This window comes from Zalophus californianus, chromosome 1 (genome assembly GCF_009762305.2).
Source record: "Zalophus californianus isolate mZalCal1 chromosome 1, mZalCal1.pri.v2, whole genome shotgun sequence".
Lineage (NCBI taxonomy): Eukaryota > Metazoa > Chordata > Mammalia > Carnivora > Otariidae > Zalophus > Zalophus californianus.
In genome coordinates, this window is record NC_045595.1 from 18,304,069 (window position 1) to 18,324,362 (window position 20,294).

Below are 20,294 nucleotides of genomic sequence, written 5' to 3' on the forward strand. Positions count from 1 at the left end.
GACACACTGGGATTCACAGCGGTTTATTGGGGGCCTGGTCAGGCTAGGAACTTTTCCATGCAGAGGCAGTAACGGGGGCGGGGCGGGGCTGGGGACTGGGGTAGGAATCCCGCAGGGGTCACTGGCAGGTGTTGTAGATCTGAACCTGCAAGTTGATGGCTTGAAGCACACTACGCATCCTGGCCTCCAGTCCATCCAGCTGGGCTGCTTTGCCTTCCAGTGCCCGCTCGTTCTCCTCATAGGTGCCCTCCAGCTCTAGGAGGGGCAGGTCTCAGCTGTAGGGTCCTTCTCCCACAAGCCCCACACCTCTGGCGTTCCACCCACCCCAGTCCTCACCTTGCAGCCGTTGCAGCTTGTCCTGAGCAGCCTGCAACAAGCCTCGAGCCTCATCCCGAAGTTGCTCTGCCCGCACCTGTGCAGCCAGCACCCCCTGGGCCTTGCGCTCAGCCAAGGCCTTCACTGTCTGGTACTGGTCGCCTAGTGGGCCCTGCAGCAGCTGCAGATATAGAGGGCAAAGTCAGCGTGGTGGCCCAGTCGACCCCAGCTTCTACCCCAACCCCCACAGCTGGCTCTGCCTCAACCCACCTGCTCAGCTTCCCGGGCACGACCCTGGGCGCTGCCTGCTGTTTCTTCAGCACTAGAGGCTGCCAGGCTATTCCCTGCTCGTTTCAATTTCAGAGCCTCCAGGAGACCATCCAATTGCTGAGCCCGCTCCCCTGCAGAGCTCAGTGCCCGCTCCGCACCTGCCATCTTCTCCTGCACCTGTTACGGGTGGACCCAGGGTTAAACAGGTCCATGCGTGCGTGCCCATAATCTTGCCCCACTGATGTCCCAGAGAGACCACACCTGGTGCAGGGTCCGCTCCGTGTCCTGTGTGTCGACTACTGCCCCCTGGATGGCACCCTGAGCAGCACCCTGGGCCCTCTGGGCTTCCTCCAGTGCTGCCTGTACTGTTTCTGCCTTCTGTTTCTCACCCTCAGCCCGGCTCCTGAGGAAGAGAGGGAATCAGGGCCTGTAAGTATCAGGAGCAGGTGTCAAGGATAGGGGCCAGGATCATGATCAGACCTTGCCCGCCGTGCATCTTGTAGTAGCTGCTCTGCCCGACGCACATCTCCCACGGTACGCGCCAGGATTGTGTCCACATCTGCCAGGCTCTGGACCCTCTCTGCAATCTCGCCTGCCAGGTGCTGAATCTGCTCAGGTGATGCTGGGATGGAGAGCTCTAGCACTCGTGTGGCCACCATCTCAATGCTATCGGGATCAGCCCCCTCCTCTATGGGGACACAGGCAAGGGCTTAGGGACACAGATTCTCCAGCAGGGACGTCAAACACAATCTTGGGGTGTGGGACCACACATGGAATATGGGTTTGTTAATAGGCATAGTGATGTAACTACAAGGACAGGAACTATAAGTGAGCACACACTCGGGGTCACGGACTCCGGGACCACATATAGGCAAGGGTTGAGGGATTAGACACGGAGTCATAAACACAGGCCCAGTGCCGGCCCGAGTATGAACCCAGGGACACAAGTATGAACGCAGACACAGGTAAAACAACCACGTGGCCTGGGCCACACGGGAGGCTCACGGCTGAGGAAGTCCTTCACATTCTGGATAAGTTCCCGAAGCTCTTGGTTGGCCTTCTCCACCTGTCCCCTGGAAGCATTAGCCTTGTCCAGGGCTGCCTGGGCCCGCTGTTGTGCCTCGCCTGCCTGCCGACGGGTCTCAGCCACCTGGCTGAGGATGCCGCCACCTTCTGCCAGAGCCCGCTGCAACTCTGCCTGTGTGTGCCGGGCCCGACCCAGTGCCAGGTCCGCCATGGCTACTGCCCCGTTGCAGCCGAGGCCCCCGCAGCGGGGTTGCCCATCCTCGTCCAGACAGCCAGCACCCCCGCAAGGGCTTGTAGCACAGGGTGCATCCCCCGGGGGTCCACACACCTGCCAGGCACAGAACAAGTCAGGGCCCTGTGGAAGGAACAGCCACAGCCACATGTCCCACCCCACACTGTGCCTTACCAGTTCATTTATGGCTGTCAGGCTCAGGGAATGGGCATGGGCAGAGAGCTCGCCTAGTGCCCGCTGGTTGGCCATGTGTTTGCGGTTGAAGTCCTCCTTCTGGGCACCCATCAGCACCTCCGTCCGGTGCCGAGTATCTGCTGAGCTGCTCACAGGGCTGGGCACCGTCAAGGCCGATGTGTTGGCACGATGTTCTGCCTCTGCAGACAGACTGTGGGCGTGGCGGATGCTATCATAGGCACCTACATTGGGCAGAGGCTGGCGGTCAGCTAAAGATCACCTAACCCGGGGCGCCTGGATTAAGCGTCCGACTCTTGATTTTGGCTCAGTCATGATCTCAGGGTCATGAGATCAAGCCCTGCGTTGGGCTCTGTGCTGGGTGTGGAACCCGCTTAAGATTCTCTCTCTCTCTCTCCCTCTCCCTCTCCCTCTGCCCCTCCCTGCTCGCTCTCTCTCTTAAAAAAAAAAAAAAAGAAAAAGAAAAAAGGGGCGCCTGGGTGGCTCAGTCGGTTGGGTGTCTGCCTTTGGCTCAGTTCATGATTCTGGAGTCCTGGGATCGAGCCCCGCATCGGGCTCCCTGCTCGGTGGGGAGCCTGCTTCTCTCTCTCCCTCTGCTGCTCCCCCTGCTTGTACTCTCTCTCTCTTTCTCGAATAAATAAAATTAAAAAAAAAAAAAAATCACCCAACCCTGGTCCACCTGCCTCCCTGGCCAACAGCTCACCCAGGAAGTTTGAATGCTTGAGCAGGTCCAGATGCTGATCCAGCTGCCGCAGTGTGAGATTAAGTGCAAGCCCATCTCGCTCCAGATTGCTCAGTGCATGGTTGGCATTGAAGTTCTCATCCTGCACATCCGTCAGTTTTGCCTCCAGCTGGGTCAGGTGCTCAGTGGCCTCTCCAATTTCACGCCTGTGCCGGTAGAGGGTGGTGTTTAGAGAAGCTTCAGCCCTGGTCCACTGGGTCTCTGCCCCATCCCTCCATGTATCCTCAGGCCCATCCGCACCGCAGATCCTCTGTGGCCTCCACGAGCTGTGCAGTGGAGGCAGCTGAGGTGTTGCGGGCACCCACAATCCCCTGCACAGTTCCCAGCTTCTCCTGTATGTGCCAGAAGCTGCTCTCAAAGGCCCCCAGTACACCCGTCTGCTGCAGCTCCTGCGCCCGCTGCTCCAGGCGCCGTGTACGGGCAGCCAAGTCCTGTACCACGCGGTCCCAGTCCCCGAAGCATGCGTGGCATGGCTGGCAAGCAGGAAAGACCCCTGAGAAGCCACGGGCACACTGGTCACAGCGCACGCCAGACACGCCTGGGCGGCAGCTGCAGTGCCCCGTGGAGCGGTGACACTGAGGTGTGTCTATTCCACGAGGGTCACAATCACAGGCTGCAGGAGAGGGCAGACCACAGAATTAGGGTGCCAGTGGGGCATCCTGGGAAGCCCCCCAGCCACCCTGGCCCTGCTGGCTCTCTCACCGCGACACTGCAACCCAGGGTCCCCCCAGTGGAGCTCCTGGCACTCAGAACAGGTTCGCCCACCAAAGCCAGCACGGCAGTGGCACTGCCCCGTGAACTAGAGTGGGAACAGGGCAGAGGTCAGCGCCTCAATCAGAGGCTAAGCTCTTGAGACTCGAGACAGACAGCTGGCCCCATCCACCCAGGGATCCACAGGAGGGTCCTGTACCTCATTGCAGGTGGGGCCTCTGGCTCGGCTTGGGTGGCAAGCACAGGGCTGGCAGCCATGGCCACTGGTAAGGTTCCAGAAGTTGGGGGCACAGCGGTCACAGCTAGGGCCCTGGACATTGGGGAGGCATGGGCACTGCCCACTGCTTGGGTCACAGTTGCAGCGGTCAGTAGACGGGCACTGCTGGGGATCTGTACCCAGCAAGTTGCAGGTGCAGCCTGGGCCAGTCAAGCACATTAATCAAGGGGAGCCCGAGCAGCAGAGCCCGACCCCCGCCACCCCCTCCCAATCCCACACTCACGGTGACAGCTCTGTCGGACAGCCTGCCCATGGAAGCCAGGCTTGCAGTGGGCACAGTGCGGCCCCTCCGTGTGGTGTAAGCAGCGCAGGCACCGCCCCGTGCGGGGGTCACAGGCATCAGGGTCCGTGGGGTCAATGTTCCCACTGCACTCACATGGTTGGCACTGGCCACCTGGCCTTGACGGGTCCCCAAAGTACCCAGGGGCACAAGCATCGCACCGCAGCCCTGCCCACATTTGGGGAAGGCATGAGTGAGTGTTCAGTTCATCTGCCCCACCCTGATCCCATGCCTGCACCTTATCTATCTACTCACCTGTGTAGCCTGCCCTACAGTGGCACATGATCTGCTGGGAGTACCCATCCCGATGGCAAGAAGTAGCAAAGTGCCGCCGGCTCCCAGGGCCGTCAGGGCAGGGACAGGGCCGGCACTGGTCCCCATATGGGAGCCGTGGGTCCCCGTGGAAGCCAGCAACGCACCTTCGAAGAGCAACAGGAGGAGAGATGTGGTCCCAGAGCAGCCTTCCCACCCACCCACCCTCTCCTAGCTGCTCCAGGCTCACCTTTCACAGTGCTCACCCCCTGTGTGATCGCGGCAGCCCAGGCAAGCTCCCGTCCGGGCATCACACTCGTCTGCATGCCCGTTGCAGACGCATGGCCGGCAGCTAGGGAATCCCCACTGGCCCCGCTGGCAGCCATCACAGCGAAGCCCGAAGGCACCAGTTCGGCAGGGGCATTGCCCGCTGGTCCCTTCGCACAGGCCACTGAGTGCCCCCTCGGGGCTGCACTGGCAGGCTGGGGGCAAGGCAGAGGCTGAGCCAGGGAAGGGGTTTGAGGGAATCTAGGTGGGGTCAGGGCAGGAAAGTCAGGGAATCAAAGAGAACTTCCAGTGCCCCAGTGCTGGGAGTATGGGCTCTAACGCAGAGTCAGAGAAAGGAAGAAGCACAGTTGGAGGGAGGATGGGGGACAGTCGTGGGGAGGAGACAGAATAAGAGGGAAGAAAGGCAGGCAGGTACCTTGACAGCCTGTGGGGCCAAAGCCGTAGAAGCCAGGGGCACAGAGATCACAGCGGCGCCCCACCACCGCAGGTTTACAAAGGCACTGGCCGCCGTGGGGATTGCACTCAGAACTCAGTGAGCCCTGGGGGTCACACTGACAGGCTGTGGGGCAGCGGGAGAGGGCCAAGTCAGACTGGGGCCCCACACCTCTGCCCCACCAGCCCACAGCACAGACACTCACGCAAGGCACCGTTGTAGAGCAGGGCGGACAGGCTGATGAGGAGAGGGGCGCAGGCCTCCGAGGGAGGGGTCTTGCTGGGCACCAGCCCCTCCTCGTGGCAGCGGTAGCGTTCAAAGGTGGCACGGCGCTCCAGAGCAGTAGCATCCCCCCCACTAAACATCTCCAGCACCAGGACACGGGGTAGCAGCACCAGCTGAAGCGATGAGCAAGGAAGAGTGAGGCCCAGACCCAGGACGCTATTGGCACTGCGAGCACTGAGCACCACCACGGGCCTGCCTCTTCTGTCACGGGCCCCTCCTGTCCGGCCCCCGCTACAGGTCCCATCCCACAGACCCTGCCTTCTTGGTCGGTGTGGGGAGAGGGGCTATTCACCGAGTCAATGAGCAGGCTGGGTGCAGAGTAGGGAGCCTCGGTCTGAGCGCTTCCCCCTGTTCGCACCAGCTTCAGATGCAGTTTGTAGGAGATGCCAGGCTCAAGGCAGACAGGTCTGGGAAACACCATATACCTGGCGGGGTGGGGGGAGTAAAAACAGGTATGGGGTTCACCCAGGGTCCCTGTACCCACCATCCTAGGCCTCCCCGCCCCGCACACCAGCAACCAAATCACTGGCCAGGAAAGACACTAGGTTGGGCTGGGTCATGCCAACATACAGCTGGACAGCCTGACAGAGAATTTATACAGGAGATTCCCACAAACATGCCTCACTGGAATCCCATACCTGTGCAGACCAATCTCTGAAAACACTCCCTACAACCTTGCAACCGCACAGCATTTCCCTGGCACAAATACTGGCCAATTTTTCTTTAATGGCCTCCTCACGCTTCCTCCAACCTTGACCTCTAACCTCTGCTCTTCTTCACCAAGACGACATCATCCCCCCTCTGCCACCTGGCCCTGCCTTTCCTAGGTTATTCTCATCAGCCTGCAAACCCATGCTAGGGTTCTTTTATCTCCCTTGGAAACATCTTCCCTCAGTCCCTGAGTCTCCCTTAGCTGTTACCTTGTCTTTGCTTTCCTGCCCAACAAATTCCTAAAACCGGACTGTGGTCACTGCCTCCACTCTTGCCTCCCACGCCAATGGAGTTTTTATGCCAACATGCATGGGGACAGCCTGTACCAAGCTCACCATCGACCTCCACATGGCCAAACCCAGCAGCCTCCTCTCTGTTCCTGTCTGTTCCAGCATTCAGCGGCATGCAATGAAAGCAGTGCACCCTTCTTCCTGAGACACTCTTCTCTCTCCTTCTGGAACCGTGTCCACACTGCTGATTTTCCCCCACCCCCAAATCCTCCTTCTCTACTGGCCTCAAACACCCCAAAGCTTGGTTCTGGCCCTCTTTCCTTTCTCTGGTCATTTCATTTAGACCTAACCCTTTAGTGACAAGTCCCAAATTTATATCTACAGCTTGAGGCCTTCCAGTATTTCCAGACACAGAAATCCAACCACCCACTGGCCTTCTCCTCCATGCCTAAGTACCTCGGAACTGCTTCTCCCTATGTCTCTACCTCAGTAAAGAGCCCAATCCTCACCCAGATGAACAAGCCCAAAACGCTAGAGTCATCTTCCCACTTTCTCTCTTTCCTACATATCTAAGCCATCAGCTCTGCCACTGGAACTCTCTGGAACCTTCATCATCTTGTCACATCAACCGCTAAACCTCTGTCCAATCCACTGTCACTCAGCTAACTCAAAAGCCTCCACCTTCAAGTCTACTTTCCACTCCTCAAGTAGAGGGATCTTTGCTAAAAGCAAATCACAGTTGGTAAAACGTCTATGATGGGTACGGCCCATTATACATTGCTCTCTCCACTTCCGTGTATTGTTTGAATACTTAAATAATAAAACGTTAAAAAGGGTGATGAAAAAAGATACATGAAGCAAATACTACCCAAAATGTAAGAAAACAATTATCAGACCAGTCACAACCTGCTCAGAATGCACTGATGCCTTCCCTTTCCCCGGTAGGCATTCCCTATAGTGACACTGAATGGCTTCCCATTAAATCTTGCCACAGGCCTCGGAACTCAGACCCCTAAAAGAGCAGGACATTTTCTACTTCCTTCTTCTGACCTGTGCCATGCCTAAGAGCACCCGGCAAACAGCACTCAGGAGGAGGCACTTGAAGCAAGGGACAGATGAATGAGCAGCGGCATCTTCCAAGTGCCCTTCAGGGAATTAGGGCTGGCCCACAACCCCCCCCCCCCATTACAGATGCTACCATTGGTACCCTCACCTGGTTTCTGGTTGCAGAGTCCCTGGGATGTGGTCATCCTTGGGCAGCACATGCCCACACAGGCTGTGGACAGACACAGGCCCTGGGCGCTGCGCAGTCACTTCCATCTCTGCCCACTGTTCAGGGACCTGGGGGGATGGGATAATGAAGGAAACGCTACCACACCCGGAGGTTCAGCTCTGGGTCAGGTTCCACAGGGTCTGACCTGGGGCTCCAAGCGCAGCAGCAGGTCGTAGTCCATGGCTCTCGGCACAGAGGCCACCAGGAACTCCAGTGTCTGACCCTCCTGCAGCCTACCAAAACCCCGGCCTGTCCAGGATGGAGTCCCACCAGGGGTCCCCAAGCGCTCCGCCACATCGAGCACCTGGGAGGGGTACAGCTCAGGGTGGGTGCTCAGGTAAGACACCATCTCTTCTGCCACAGCCCGTCCTCACACCCCAGCTCTTCAGCTGAGGCCCTGTCCAAGGCCGGACACCCGCCCCAGACAAGTACCACCCACAACTCCACCTCTCCAACCCAAGCCCTGCCCTCCAACGTTGGCCCCTACCTGTCCTCGGGTGTCCTCAGCCTCCCAAGTTAGGTGGTCAAGGAAGGGTCGGAAGTAGCCAGGCTGCACCTGCTCACAGCGTCGCCCCACCATGTGCTGGCGACAGCGGCACTGGCCTGTGGCCTCATTGCACCTGGGAAGCCCACAGGTACTCAAGAAGGGCCCCCTATCCTGCCCAGGATCTTTTCCCACCCCTCCTGGGACCCCTGATACAGCACTCACTGGGGATCCAAGGCACCACCCACGTCGCAATCACACGGACGGCAGCCAAGCAGGTCATGGCTCAGGCCCCAGTGACCAGGCTAGGGGAGAGGAGGTTGCTGGGGGCTAGAAAGAGACCCCCTCGCCACCCATCCGGGAATCCAGTGACAGCTCTCAGCCTCTACCACCCCTTGGTGAAAACACGGTCCCTAGACCATGGCTCCCACCCTTCACCTCCCAGACCTGAGGCCTCTCAGCCAGGAATGGACCCTAAGCTCTCTGCACCCACCCAGTGGGGCATAGACACCACCCCCTAGCCCTGTGCTCTGAGGATAAGTGCAGGACCCCAGACCCCCAAGCCCCTCCAGTCGCACCAGGCAGCGGTTACAGCCACGTCCAGTCACTAGACGCTTGCAGAAACAGGTTCCACTGTTGGGGTCACAGGAGGTGACCCCAGGCACTGTGCCCCGTGCATCACACTGACACCCTGCAGGGAAGGAGATCCATCACACTCTGGGGAGCTGTGGCAGTGCTGGTGTTGAGTTGGGCCAAGAGTAAGAAGTAAAGGGTTAAGGTCAGTACAGGAGCTAGGGCAGGAAGCACATACGCCGGCAGCCTGCAGGGTCGCTGGCACTGAGCCCGAAGAAGCCATCACGGCATCGCTGACAGCGAGAGCCCACCACATGTTCTTTGCAGCGACACTGGCCCGAAACCAGCCCCAGAGCAGGATCATCATGGGGATCGCAGCGACCACCATCTTGGGAACCCATGGGGTCACAATCACAGGCTGAGGGCAAAAAGAGATGAAGGGTCACCCTATCCCAACTAGCCCAGCACCACGCATCTCCCTAGCCTCCCCGACACTGGATTCCCAGCCTGGCTCCACTCTGTGCCCCCCACCCCCACCCCAAACCCCTGCAACCTGGACAGCAGCCTGGCCTCCTAGTTCCTACCCCAGACTCAGCCTTCCCTCTCCCATGCCCAACCCCAGCCTCACAGCGGCACACAGCTGGGTCCCGGAGGTCCTTGCTTGGGTCACGGTAGAAGAAGGGTCGGCAGAGTTCACAGTGGCGCCCAGCTGTATTGTGCTGACATCCATCACACACACCTCCACTCACGTTGCCAGACGCCAGGTATACAGCCATGTCAAAGTGGCAGTTGTGGGCGTGCCCATGGCACTCGCACTCTTGGGGGAGGGGAAGGCAGGACAAAGGCCCCATTGAGGGACCACGTCCTGAGGATAAGGGGTGTAGGGGCCCCAGTGACACCGCAGGTCCCTGACACAGGCCAGAATTTGTGTGTGGGGGCTCAGGTACTTTAAGGTTTCAGCATCATACTGGGCCCCTGACCAGAGAAGACTTGGAAGAGGGTTAAGGGAGACCCTAGGGGCATCAAGGCCTGGACACCCTTCGGACATAGCCTGGGTGTTAGGCGCTTGACCAACCAGCTCTAAGTTCTACCCATGGCACAGCCAGGCCACAGTGTTCTGGGGCTACGGGGACCAGACCTCACTCACTCCTGCAGGCATGACTGTGGCCATCCTCAGCTGGACGCCAGGGCAAGTCATGATAGAAATCCTGACATTGCTCACAGTTGAGGCCACGAGTGTTGTGTTTGCAGATGCAGGCCCCATGAACCTAGGAGGCGGGGAGGCAAGTGGTCAGCACTGTCCAGCCAGGCCTGTCCCTGCCCCCAGCCCTGTCCCTACCCCCAGCCCTATTCCAGCCAGCTGAAGTCCCTCACCATGCCCTCAGCATGGGTTGGTGCTCCTGGGGCGGGTGCACACTGCGAGGCGTGTCCGTAACAGAAGCAGTTGCCACGCACAACCAGCTCGTAGAGGGCATAATAGTATTTCTCACGTATCTCCCGCCGTGGGTCGAGCAGATTGTCCCCCAGCGTATGCAGGCGTGTCAGGTTCACCCGTAGGTTGGTGATCTTCAGCAGGTCTAAGTCAGGGGAAAGGATTGGGAGCCAGCTGGCCAGGCAGGCTCTTGTTGCCCCATGCCCACTCAGGGGCTGCAGCTGCCAAGGTCACCTTGGGAGACCTTCTGTCTACTGCTATATGAGCTAAATTGGACTTGGCACCTGCCCCAAGAAGCACCCAAAATAGCTACTGAGGCCCCAAAGAGTCACCAGCCAGATGCTGGGACTGTGCCAGGCTCAAAGAGAGGAACACTCACTCTGGATCCGTGGGCTATAGGGGTCTGGGATAGGGATGGCAGGATCCAGCACACGATAGATGACCTGGAGGGACGTGGAGCCATCAGAGACACTGGACCCTGCCTCAGGCCCATCATCCCCCTCTTCCTGCCCCACGTCAGATCCCAGCTCTCACCTCGCCTTCAGTGGATGGTTCAATCTCTGAGTAGCGGGACTCACAGACTATGTCATCCCAGTGCCGTGGGGGGGCGAGTGGGACTCCTGGAAAGTCAGCCCCACAGTCATAGGAAAAATATCGGTACACATGCCAGGTGCGTCCGAAGTCAGCTGAGCGCTCCACCAGCATGGCAGCAGGACGAAATGTCTGGGTGGGGGGCATGGCTAATCAGTGAATATCAGGACTCAAGTCTAGCCCAGGCCCATCAAGAGAGCCCTGCCCAGCTGGGGCTTGCCCCAAAGCAGCTCACGGACAGGTGGGGCTGACCACTGGAAGCCAAGCAATAGTCAGGGAGGGTAGCCACTTCTAGGGGGAAGGCTCAGGGGTCATGGGGCCCAGGGAGGCAGCACCTAATCCAGCCTCACGTTGGGGCAGCATGGGCAAAGGCCTGGAGGCAGAAGGCAACAGAAGGTGTGGGAGACGAAGGAGCCTCCCATGCAGCCAGACAGAACACAGCATATGAGCTCAGCAAGACTGGGCTAAGGAGCTGGGACTCTGTTCAGGGGCAATGGAGAGCCAAGCAGGGTGATTCAAGCAGGCTCCCAGACATGCGGGCACCTTGAAGGTCATAATGAGGTGCGTGAAATGAAACTCAGCCTCCAAGTCCAGCTGGATGGTGACCACGGGGACACCTGGGGCAGGAGTCGGAGGTCAGGGACTTGAGACTACTGGTAGGCAACCCTGCTCACCCCATGCCCCACCCACGGCCTCACCATTCTCTGACTGCCACCAGGCTGCCCGGCGCTGTGGTGCAAAGCTGGTAACTACATTCTGGATGCGATGGCTGTTTGGGTTGTCTCTAGCAGAGAAGGGGCGCCGGGAGTCACACAGGAAGCACTTCTTCTCATCCTGGGTTGGGTCAGAGTCAAGGTCAGGGTCAGTGTCTCAGGCAGTAGCAGCACCCCCTACCCCCCAATACCCCCATCCCACGAAGGCGCACCTGCAGGTGACTAACGATGCAGTAGGGCTGGGGGCCATGCAAACCACAGGTGGATGAGGCAGTCAGTCTGTCAGCACGGCCGACTAGCAGGTCACCTGTAGCAGGGTAGCAGCTTCCCCTCGAACAGCCTGGCACATCCGGGGCCAGGGCCTGGGCCAGGGTGGTGGCCAGCACTGGGAACAGTGGGTCAGCCAGTTCTGCTGAGCTCCCACCCAGTAGCCCCAGGTTTGGCTCCCCCAGGACCTACCATCACATCCCACAAACCCCAGGCCTTCACCAGGCCCTCTCACCACTCAGCAGTAGGCCCAGTCGAAGCTCCCAGGGCCCAGGCTGTCCCCGCAGGTTCCTCCCTCGGTCCCCTGAGGCCCGCTCCATCCTGAAGAGGAGGGGAATCCAGATGAGGGGTGATAAGAGGTCCAGAGCCTGTGCCCACCTTCACCCTCCCTTGGGGTCCCGTGCAGACCCTGCCCGCGTAAGTCCGCGGCTGATCTCCCACTCAATCCTCCAGCCGGCGGCCCCTCCACTAGCTGAGTCCTGCGACTTTGAGCAAAGTTGAGAAGCACGGCAAGAAGGAAAGCATGGAGCGGATTTTGGGCAGGAGTACATTTCCACACAGAGGTTCCCCTCCCACCTCTCCAGAAACCACCCTCATTCTAGAAACCAGACACAGGCCAGCTCACCTGCAAATCTTTACTGAGCTCCCTTGCCCAGACCCCTGCAGAGCAAGGGGAAGGGGGGTTGTCTTTAAGCCACCACAGTTAGGGTGCGCACCAAGGAGGGGGTGTGGCATGAGCAAAGGAAAGGAGTCTGATTTGAGACTTCAAATGGCCCACGGAACACAGCCTTTGTCCCTAGCATTGTAGGCGCTGTGGAAGTCACCATCAGTGAGGCTGTTCAGTCCCAGGGCTCCAGCGTCAGCGGGGAGGTGAGAGGGCACACAAAGAGACATCGAGCTCCTCTATTTAGGGAGGTGGGAGACTTTAGGTTGGCCTGGCCCAAGCGACAGGACAAGAAGGGGGTAGGAGGAAAGGTGGAGAAAGGTCATCCTCTGCCCAAGTCACGGCTCCAGGGCTCTCCACCTCCCTTAGTCACTACAACAAGTAGGCACAAGAAGTGCTTTCTCAGTTTTCCAGTATGAAAATGGGAGCTGGGCAGTCGACAGAGGCAGTGAGTGAATCCAGATCTTATGGCCATCCATCCGCTCCAGACCTTCTGGCCCGCCGGGAGGCCTGAGCCCAGGCTTGGAATGCGAGCTGCTAGCAAGTGCCCCACCCTGGCCCCTGGGACCACAGGCGGGACCACGGGACTCCGCAGGTCTGTAGGGCCAGGGCCTGGTGGCTCTGAGCTGCCACAGCTGTGCCCACTCTGTCTGGGGCCAGGTGGAGAGTACCCAGAGCTGTGGGACCGCGGGAGAAAGCTGGGGGTTCTTCCCGGGGTCTGGGAATCACCAGACTTCTCAAGAAGAGTCTGAGCAGGGGAGCAGTCAATCTACTGGACCTTCAGGGTCTCTGGGAGTTATTCCAGTTATCTGGAGTAGGGGTCTCCAGTTACCCGGGGCTCCTGTAGTCAACCTGAGGGGCTCAGGGATACTAGAGGTGACTCAGAATTTTAGATCACTCAGAAAAGGATCTATCAGGGTCAAAGGCACTAGATGGCCTCTGTTGAGTTTTACATACCTGGTTTCTCAAGGACAGAGGATCATTGGAGGATATCATGGGGTCCCATGGGGGGTTACTCAGCGTCAGTGGGTACTCAGTGGGGTCCTTGGTCTCTCAAGGTCAGGAGATTCTTGGGTCAATCACTTTGAGTCACTTTGAGCGACTCAGGTAGTCCCAGAGTCTGTCTTACCGGCATCCATACACTGCAATCAGCAGGTGGCATACACATTTGCCCATAGCGGCATGTGCTCAAGCAACTCTGCTGCCCGCAGCTCCAGGGCCCACAGCGTGGCCACCTTCTTGCCCAGTGGCCACCTTCTTGCCCAGTGTCTGCTCCTTCTGCACCAGGCGGCGCTCCAACCCTGAGGATCAGGTCATGTGAGCCATGCTCTGACCCTTGGCCCTAATCTCTGACCCCGGTCCTCTAATCTGTCATGACCTTAACTCTGACCTAAATGAGCTCTAACCCTAATCAACATTTGACCCCTGTTCTGAACTTTGACCCCAGCCCTGACCCTCCCACACCATCCCTGTTCTGACTCTGACCCTCCCATCTGACTCTTATCCCACCCCATCCCCACCCCTATGCCTGATGGAGGACACCTTCAGCTCTGGGCAGTTCCTGGCCTATGGTGTCTGGTGCAGGGAGGGTACCCTGGATCTGACCCAGCCGGAGGGCAATGCCCACTGCCCCATTTTGGGGGAGGGGCACCACCAGCCCACACCATGCCACGAGCTCCACACGTGCAGCATCTGCACCTTCTTCTGTGGGAATTAGGGTAGGAATCTCAGATGTGAACTCTGATCTCTGACCCAACAAACATTGACCCTAACCTCTCACTGACCCTGCCTCTGACATGACTACATGGTGTGTTGGGGGCTAACAAGAGCCAAACAGGAATTTTGTGACTCAGCTGGGAAACGGTAGGTAGACTAAAATCAGCCACGGTGGATTTACTTATACCATGGAAACTAGCAAACACTACAAATCAGTTCCCTTTGACCTCCAGCCAATTGTTAAATATTTACCCGCATATTAGTGCTCCCACCTGACCCCTAGTCAGCCCTTATGAGTATTCCTCATTCTGGAAGGAGTATCGTAGCAGTGTCCCAGATGCCCACCTGCCCCTGCCCTCAGCTGTGAACAGACACACAACAAGCAGATAGATACCCAAGAGGAGGATCTGCACAGTTGCTTGCACATGCGCTATGGTGGCCACACCCCAAGGCCCCCTTGTCTGATGCCATGTCTCCCGGGCCTGGATTCCTGTGGCATTTGCTGTGGCCTGCATTTGCTGCAGCTGGTAGGGGTGGGTCAGATGTGGAATGTATCTCTTGCAACCCTATGGCCAAGCTATGGTTCCCTATGACTCCCCCACCTTGGCTCCCATTCATGGCCCCAGTGGCTCTGTACCAGTTGCTGATGCTGCTCTAAGGCTGTGGCAGCTATGTCCAGGCTATCGGAAGAGTTACGGGAAGCAAGCAGAGCCCAGTGGGCAGTGGGCAGGGTCCCAGGGCAAGAGGGAACAACACAGGGTACAGGAACACAGCCATCCCAGGTCCCCAATCCCTGCATTCCTGCAAACAAGACAGGTGATCCAGTGAGAAATGCCATGTCCCAAATCCCCTAGTGCTCTACACCCAGGTTACAGCTAGAAGAGAGTCCTCGCCTTGGCAAAACCCCTATAGTGATCCATATCTCCACCCACCACTCCCGCTTTGACTAGGAGTCTCAGAAGCTGTGGATGCAGCATCTGGACCCTGTTGACAAGCTCCTTCAGTTTCAGCTCCCACACAGCTGTTCCTGTCCCTGGGGGGCCCACCCCCCGCAGCAGCTGTTCCATCCACTGCTGGGCCTCTCGGGCCTTTCCCAGGTTGCTGTCCAGTTCTCCAAATGTGGCCACAACCTGGGCTCCAAGCAGGGCCTCCTGGAAAAGCAGGGCAGCTGAAGAGACCTGGGCCGCAGCATCTGCAGGGGATGGCAGGGAGGGATAGAGGGATGACTCAGGGCTCCACTGGCTGAGGCAGGGCCAATCAGCCTTCTGGGTTCCCCAGAGACATAAGCAAGGGCGCCTGGCCCCTTCCTTCTGCCCCAGCCTAGCCTTTACCCTCACCTGCCCACCCGCCTGCCCATTAGGCCTCACGTTGGGCTCCTATGGCCCTTTTGGGCCAGGCCAAGCCCTTGACACAGTCTAGCTGCCGGAATAATTCTTCCAGCTGTTCACACTGCCTCCTAAACCATGGCTCTCTTTCTGCCACAAACTGCCCCGTGGCCCAGTGTCTGGACCAACGCAGTTACTTTCCTCCTGCAGGAAGACGGAGTTATCAGCCTGACCAGAGATGTACTCTCCTCCATGACTCCTCACTCAAGAAAACCCACCTGACTCCAAAACCCAGGACTCAGACAGGCCAACCTGAGACCCTCTGAAATCCCCAACCCTGAGAAGCTAGCTGGAGACCTCCTCCTTACTGACCCAAGGCCCCTTGCCTGAATCCAGCTATCCACTCCATAAGTTGCTCCAGAGTCCCCGCAACAGGTGAAGAAGATTCCAGGAGAATCTGTGCTTGCTGGATATCCCCTCCAGGGCCTGCAGGTGTTCACCCTGGCCCCTAGCACCCCAGTCAGGCATCCCCTGGTATAGGAAGGTGATCTTCTGGGCCCCAATTTCCAGCTGCAGCTGGAGCAGAGCTAGACATAGGTCCCAGGAGGTGAAACAGGTAGGGCAAGACATGCAGTGTGGGAAGCCACCTCTGGAACCACGGGCACACACTTGGCACCTCATCCCTGAGATACCCTCTCTGCATAAACAGGCACCTGTGTGTGGATCACAGCTGGGCAAGATGGAGCCCTGTGGGTCACAGGCACAGGCTGTGGGGGAGAGACAGGGTTAGGGCAGGGAGCAGGCAACACTTGCCCCAGCCTTGCCTCCAAGAAGCCTGGAGAACAGCCCTGTGTGAGTGGGAGGGTGCACACAAGCCTTTGCCCAAGCCACTGCTCAGAATGACCATGGGCACTGGCATCTTCCCTGGCCACAGAGGCCATATGGCATGGCAGCCTTTGGGCAGGGAAACAGCACAATGCTCCGGAAGCTCTATAGTCCAGTCAAGGGTCAGCTGGGGTGCAGGACTGGCAGATGGGTTCAGAAAAGAGCCACCCGATGTGTGCTCTCTCTAGGAATACCCCACCTGGCCTTGCCAACAGCTGTTTTCATGAGTATTTCTTTGAGTTTTGGGGGAAACATCAATAAACATGCTGTGTTCTCCCTCAGGAAAGCCCCACCGTTCCCCTGCTACTCCACACTGGGCCCCTTCAGGGAAACATCATCCCTGGTGGTGTGGATCATGTGAGTGGCTTTCTCACCTCTGCATTCCTGCTCTGGGTCACCCCAGTACCTAGACACCTGGAGCAAATGTGGCTCCCAATCCCAGGTGCACTGACCTGGGACCTGAGGGAAGAGAGTGTGGGCCAGTCAGTAGGAACACAGAGCCTCCTCTGGGCCAGGGAGAAGGACACGAGTGTTCAAAGGCAGTGTATGCATACCAAGCACAGAGTCTTCTCCCTGCCCTGCTGCTGCCCTGGGCAGCACCCACACCTGTGCTTGGCCGAAGGCTTCTCCCTTTCCTGCTTCCTCTGGCCTGACCTCCTTGGCCAGCCCCCACCTTCCCACATTGCCAGCCTCCCACAGACCCTCTGGTTTCTCAACTCCTGACTTGCTATTCTGTGTCCTGATCTGAACACCCCGCTGTCTCCTTCACCCTGCCTCCCACCGTCTCTTTGCCAAGGACATAAGAGCACACACTTCAGGCCTCGTTTCATTTGGTTGCTGATCACTCTCCTCCTGGAAACTCCTGCTCACAGTGGCCATCCCCCTCTACCTGCACAAGCTCTCAATCCTTACCCTTCACCTGTGTCCCCTCAGCCTCCCCTGCCAGCCCCTGCCACGTTCAGTCCACTTGCCGGGACCCATTCACAGTGGGTCACCCGCACACTAGCACATGGCTGCATGTGGGGTCAGGCACGTGTGGTCTCATGTCTGCCTTACCCCAAATCCTGCCATTACCTTATAGCTGATGTCACACAAAAGCAGAGACTCACACAGCTGTTTGCAGCCACACACCCCGGTGCTGGTGGTCGCGTGAACACTCACACCAGCTACAAGTAACATCTTGTCAGAGGCACACACACCTTCACTCACACCCGGACGCCGCCACAGCTATGTGCAACGGGGCCTCACTCCCTGGGTGACATGCCGGCTGCACAGTGTGTTGGGCATGGCATTTGCAGGGCTCACAGCCCCGGGGTCCCCCCAGGTTCCAGAAGAGAGGGGCACAGTGGCTACAGTCCTGCCCCAGTGTGTGAGGGTGGCAAGAACACAGCCTGCTGACCTGGTTGCAGAAGCAGGCTTCAGCCCAAGAGGGACACCATGCAGGGACAGTGCCCTGGGGGTCACAGCTGCAGCCTGGGGAAGAGGAAGGGACTGAGTAAAGAGAACGCACCCACCCGCCTTGGGGTGTTCTCACCCATCCTAGCCACACGCTCATGCCGGCAGCCCCCTGGACGCAGAGCACAGCCATGGAAGCCAGGCCTGCAGCGGACACAGCTGGGACCTTGGCTGTGGTGCAGACAGCGTTGGCAGTCCCGACTGCGGGCATCGCAGGTAGCAGGATCACGGGGATCAATATTATTGTTGCACTGACAGGGCCGGCACGGACTCCTTCTGGGATCTCCCCCTGGCCAAGGGTGCCCAAAGTAGCCAGAGGAACAGCGGTCACAGCGGGGGGCCTGGAAAGGATCGAGGTATGGGTGGGTTGTCTCAGGTGCCTTCCTGCACCCTTGTGGCCTGTGGGTCCCACATATGCAGCCAGAAAGTCTGAGGTCAAGCCAAGAGGGCAGAGAACATAGAAGCTACATTACAGCCCACCTGCCTGGTTTACAAATTCCATGTCTATAGCTCCTCCCATCTGCCCCTCCCTCCCTTGAACAGCAACTCCTCCAGGAGAGGTGCCCAGCCTAGAGCTCCACATACAGGTGTCCCTGGCAAAGATTTGCCTTGTAGACCTGATGAGGTTGTGAACAAGTGAGCAGGGCCACCGGGTTGCCCTTGCCAAACAGCCCTCACCTACATAGCCAGGTGCACAGAGGTATGGGACACGTCCACTCGCACTGTCCACATGGCAGGAAATCCCATGATAGAGGCCGGAGCCAGGGTGCCCAGGACAGAGGCAAGGTCGGCACTGTTGGCATGAGCCCAGGGTGGGGTCTCCATAGTAGCCGTCCAAGCACCTGTGGGCAGTAGCACATGTAATGAGACGTGGCCCACTCATCATAATTCCTACCCAGCCCTTCCAGTGACAGCGCTCACCTCGCACACTGTCAGCCTGTGGCGGTTCCCGGGCAAGCCTGGCAGACCCCTGTGAGTGGCTGGCACAACTCAGCGTGTCCAGTGCAGGTGCAGGGCTGGCAGAACGGAAAACCCCACCAGCCAGAGAGGCAGTGGGCACAGTGGTGACTAGCAAGGCCTGCCCGGCATGTGCACTGCCCACTCACAGGGTTACAAATGGTACTAGTGGGGGTGCCTGGGTGGCTCAGTTGGTTAAGCAACTGCCTTCGGCTCAGTTCATGATCTCAGGGTCCTGGGATCGAGCCCTGCATCGGGCTCCCTGCTCGGCAGGAAGCCTGCTTCTCCCTTTCCCACTCCCCCTGCTTGTGTTCCCTCTCTCGCTGTCTCTCTCTCTCTGTCAAATAAATAAATAAAATCTTTAAAAAAACCACAACAAATGGTACTAGTGGCCCCCGGTGTGGCAGTGGCACTCTGTGGGGAATGACAGGGCCGTCAAGCCATGCAGAGAAAGGAGATGGTTGGTCCCAGACCCCACACCCATCCTCGCTGGCCCTGAAGGCTTACCACTGCAGCCAGTGGGCCTGACGCTGTATATTTCAGACATGCAGTCACAGGTACGACCAATGATATTAGGATGGCAGGGGCACTGCCCACCTAGTGGGGCTCACTCAGTACTCAGGGAAACCTGGCGGTGAAAGGGCAGGATAAAGTGCCCTTTATCCTGCTGGCAGGAGAAAGAGCGAGATAAAGTGAACCTCACGGGGCTTCCTGAAACCCCTATATTGCAGCCCCCTCAAGCCAGGGGCACACACTCACCAAGGCTACCCCCATGGAGCAGGGCCGAGATGCTGCAGACAAGGCGGGCACAAACCTCAGACACGGTGCTGGGGAGGCCAGTCCTTGCTGCCTCCACGCAGCCTGCCTTGTGGAGTTCCTGTAAGTGCTCTGTGGCCCCAGGGATCTGTGGCCCACAGATCTCAGCCCAGGCAACTCCTTCACCCACGGCAAGAGCACAATCTAGTAGGAGGGTGGAGGGTGGCAGGCAGAGGGAAGTGAGCCCAGCCCCACTCACTATCACTTACTAACTACCCTTCCTTGTAGTGGATGTCACAGCCCCTTCCTACCCCTTTCCTAGTTCTCTTCTGAGTCTGTTTCTCCTTCCTGTCCCATGGCCCCCCATCTAGTCCACGCAATGCCACCTCTCACTCAGAATCACTGCAGCAGCCTCCGCCTTGCAATCCATTCTCCCCCATGAATCTTCCCTGTTCACGTCCCTTCCATGGCTCCCCACTGCCCCACAATGCCCATAGGTCCTTGGAGGTCTGGTGGCTGCTTATTCTCATCTTCTATCCTTGGCATGTGCTTTGCTCCTGCCTGGATCCCCCTCCTTACACTATCCACCTGTCTCCATCCTCTTGGTGCAACTCCAGGCCTCTGCGACACCTACTCCCCAGCCCTACTGCATCCACATCATCCTGCTATAATCTGTCTCCCCCAGAGGTGGGGTGGAACCCCTAGGACCTCACCGAATCCAGAAGGATAGTGCCCCCCTCTGGTCTCCGCAACCCCTTGGTCCTGCACAGCCGCAGGGTCAGGGAGTAGCGTGTCCCTGGGTCACAGCAGAAAGGTCTGGATAAAACCACAGCTCTGCAGGGAGCAGGGAAGGAGTAAGGGTGGGATAGGAAGGCCATGATCATGTGGTCCCAGGGGTGTCCCATTTCTGCTGCATCTAGTATTTCATCATATGACCCATGCAAAAAAAACCAACTTCT

The 20,294-nt window shown here is 58.4% G+C and overlaps 1 protein-coding gene across 2 annotated transcripts; it reads right to left on the bottom strand.

The window, feature by feature from the left end:
- Positions 1-7: 7 nt before the first annotated feature.
- Positions 8-20,139, bottom strand: LAMB2 (laminin subunit beta 2). Of its 2 annotated transcripts, XM_027583046.2 has the most exons (38): positions 19,339-20,139; positions 19,087-19,246; positions 18,544-18,638; positions 18,301-18,464; positions 14,595-17,963; positions 11,986-13,542; positions 11,813-11,898; positions 11,523-11,695; positions 11,296-11,431; positions 11,141-11,214; positions 10,541-10,729; positions 10,386-10,449; positions 9,949-10,151; positions 9,722-9,842; positions 9,203-9,391; positions 8,813-8,992; positions 8,580-8,692; positions 8,227-8,306; positions 8,005-8,137; positions 7,663-7,821; positions 7,458-7,585; positions 5,596-5,728; positions 5,224-5,416; positions 5,001-5,144; positions 4,548-4,779; positions 4,301-4,464; positions 3,989-4,213; positions 3,688-3,905; positions 3,480-3,576; positions 3,018-3,390; positions 2,739-2,923; positions 2,018-2,259; positions 1,591-1,939; positions 1,066-1,273; positions 847-988; positions 586-762; positions 337-496; positions 8-255 (listed from the first exon to the last, which is right to left on the bottom strand). In XM_027583046.2, the coding sequence occupies exons 6-38, from the start codon at positions 12,126-12,128 to the stop codon at positions 119-121; spliced, it is 5,550 nt and encodes a 1,849-aa protein (XP_027438847.1). In that variant the 5' UTR covers positions 12,129-13,542; positions 14,595-17,963; positions 18,301-18,464; positions 18,544-18,638; positions 19,087-19,246; positions 19,339-20,139; the 3' UTR covers positions 8-118. The 2 variants fall into 2 exon arrangements, with proteins under 2 accessions (XP_027438847.1, XP_027438848.1); XM_027583047.1 differs by lacking the exons at positions 11,141-11,214; positions 11,523-11,695; positions 11,813-11,898; ... (4 more) ...; positions 19,087-19,246; positions 19,339-20,139 and having other exon boundaries at positions 11,296-11,425.
- Between the last annotated feature and the right edge of the window lie 155 nt (positions 20,140-20,294).

What these genes read in the sequence shown, in the direction of transcription:
- LAMB2 (XM_027583046.2), bottom strand. Translation starts at nt 12,128, where the DNA reads ATGTACTCCTGCCCAAAATCCGCTCCATGCTTTCCTTCTTGCCGTGCT. An exon ending in CGACCCTGCAGGCTGCCGGC is followed by an intron (nt 8,693 to 8,812) that starts GTATGTGCTTCC and finishes CCTTCCCTGCAG; the next exon opens with GGTGTCAGTGTGATGCACGG. An exon ending in GTGCCCGGGAAGCTGAGCAG is followed by an intron (nt 497 to 585) that starts GTGGGTTGAGGC and finishes CTATATCTGCAG; the next exon opens with CTGCTGCAGGGCCCACTAGG.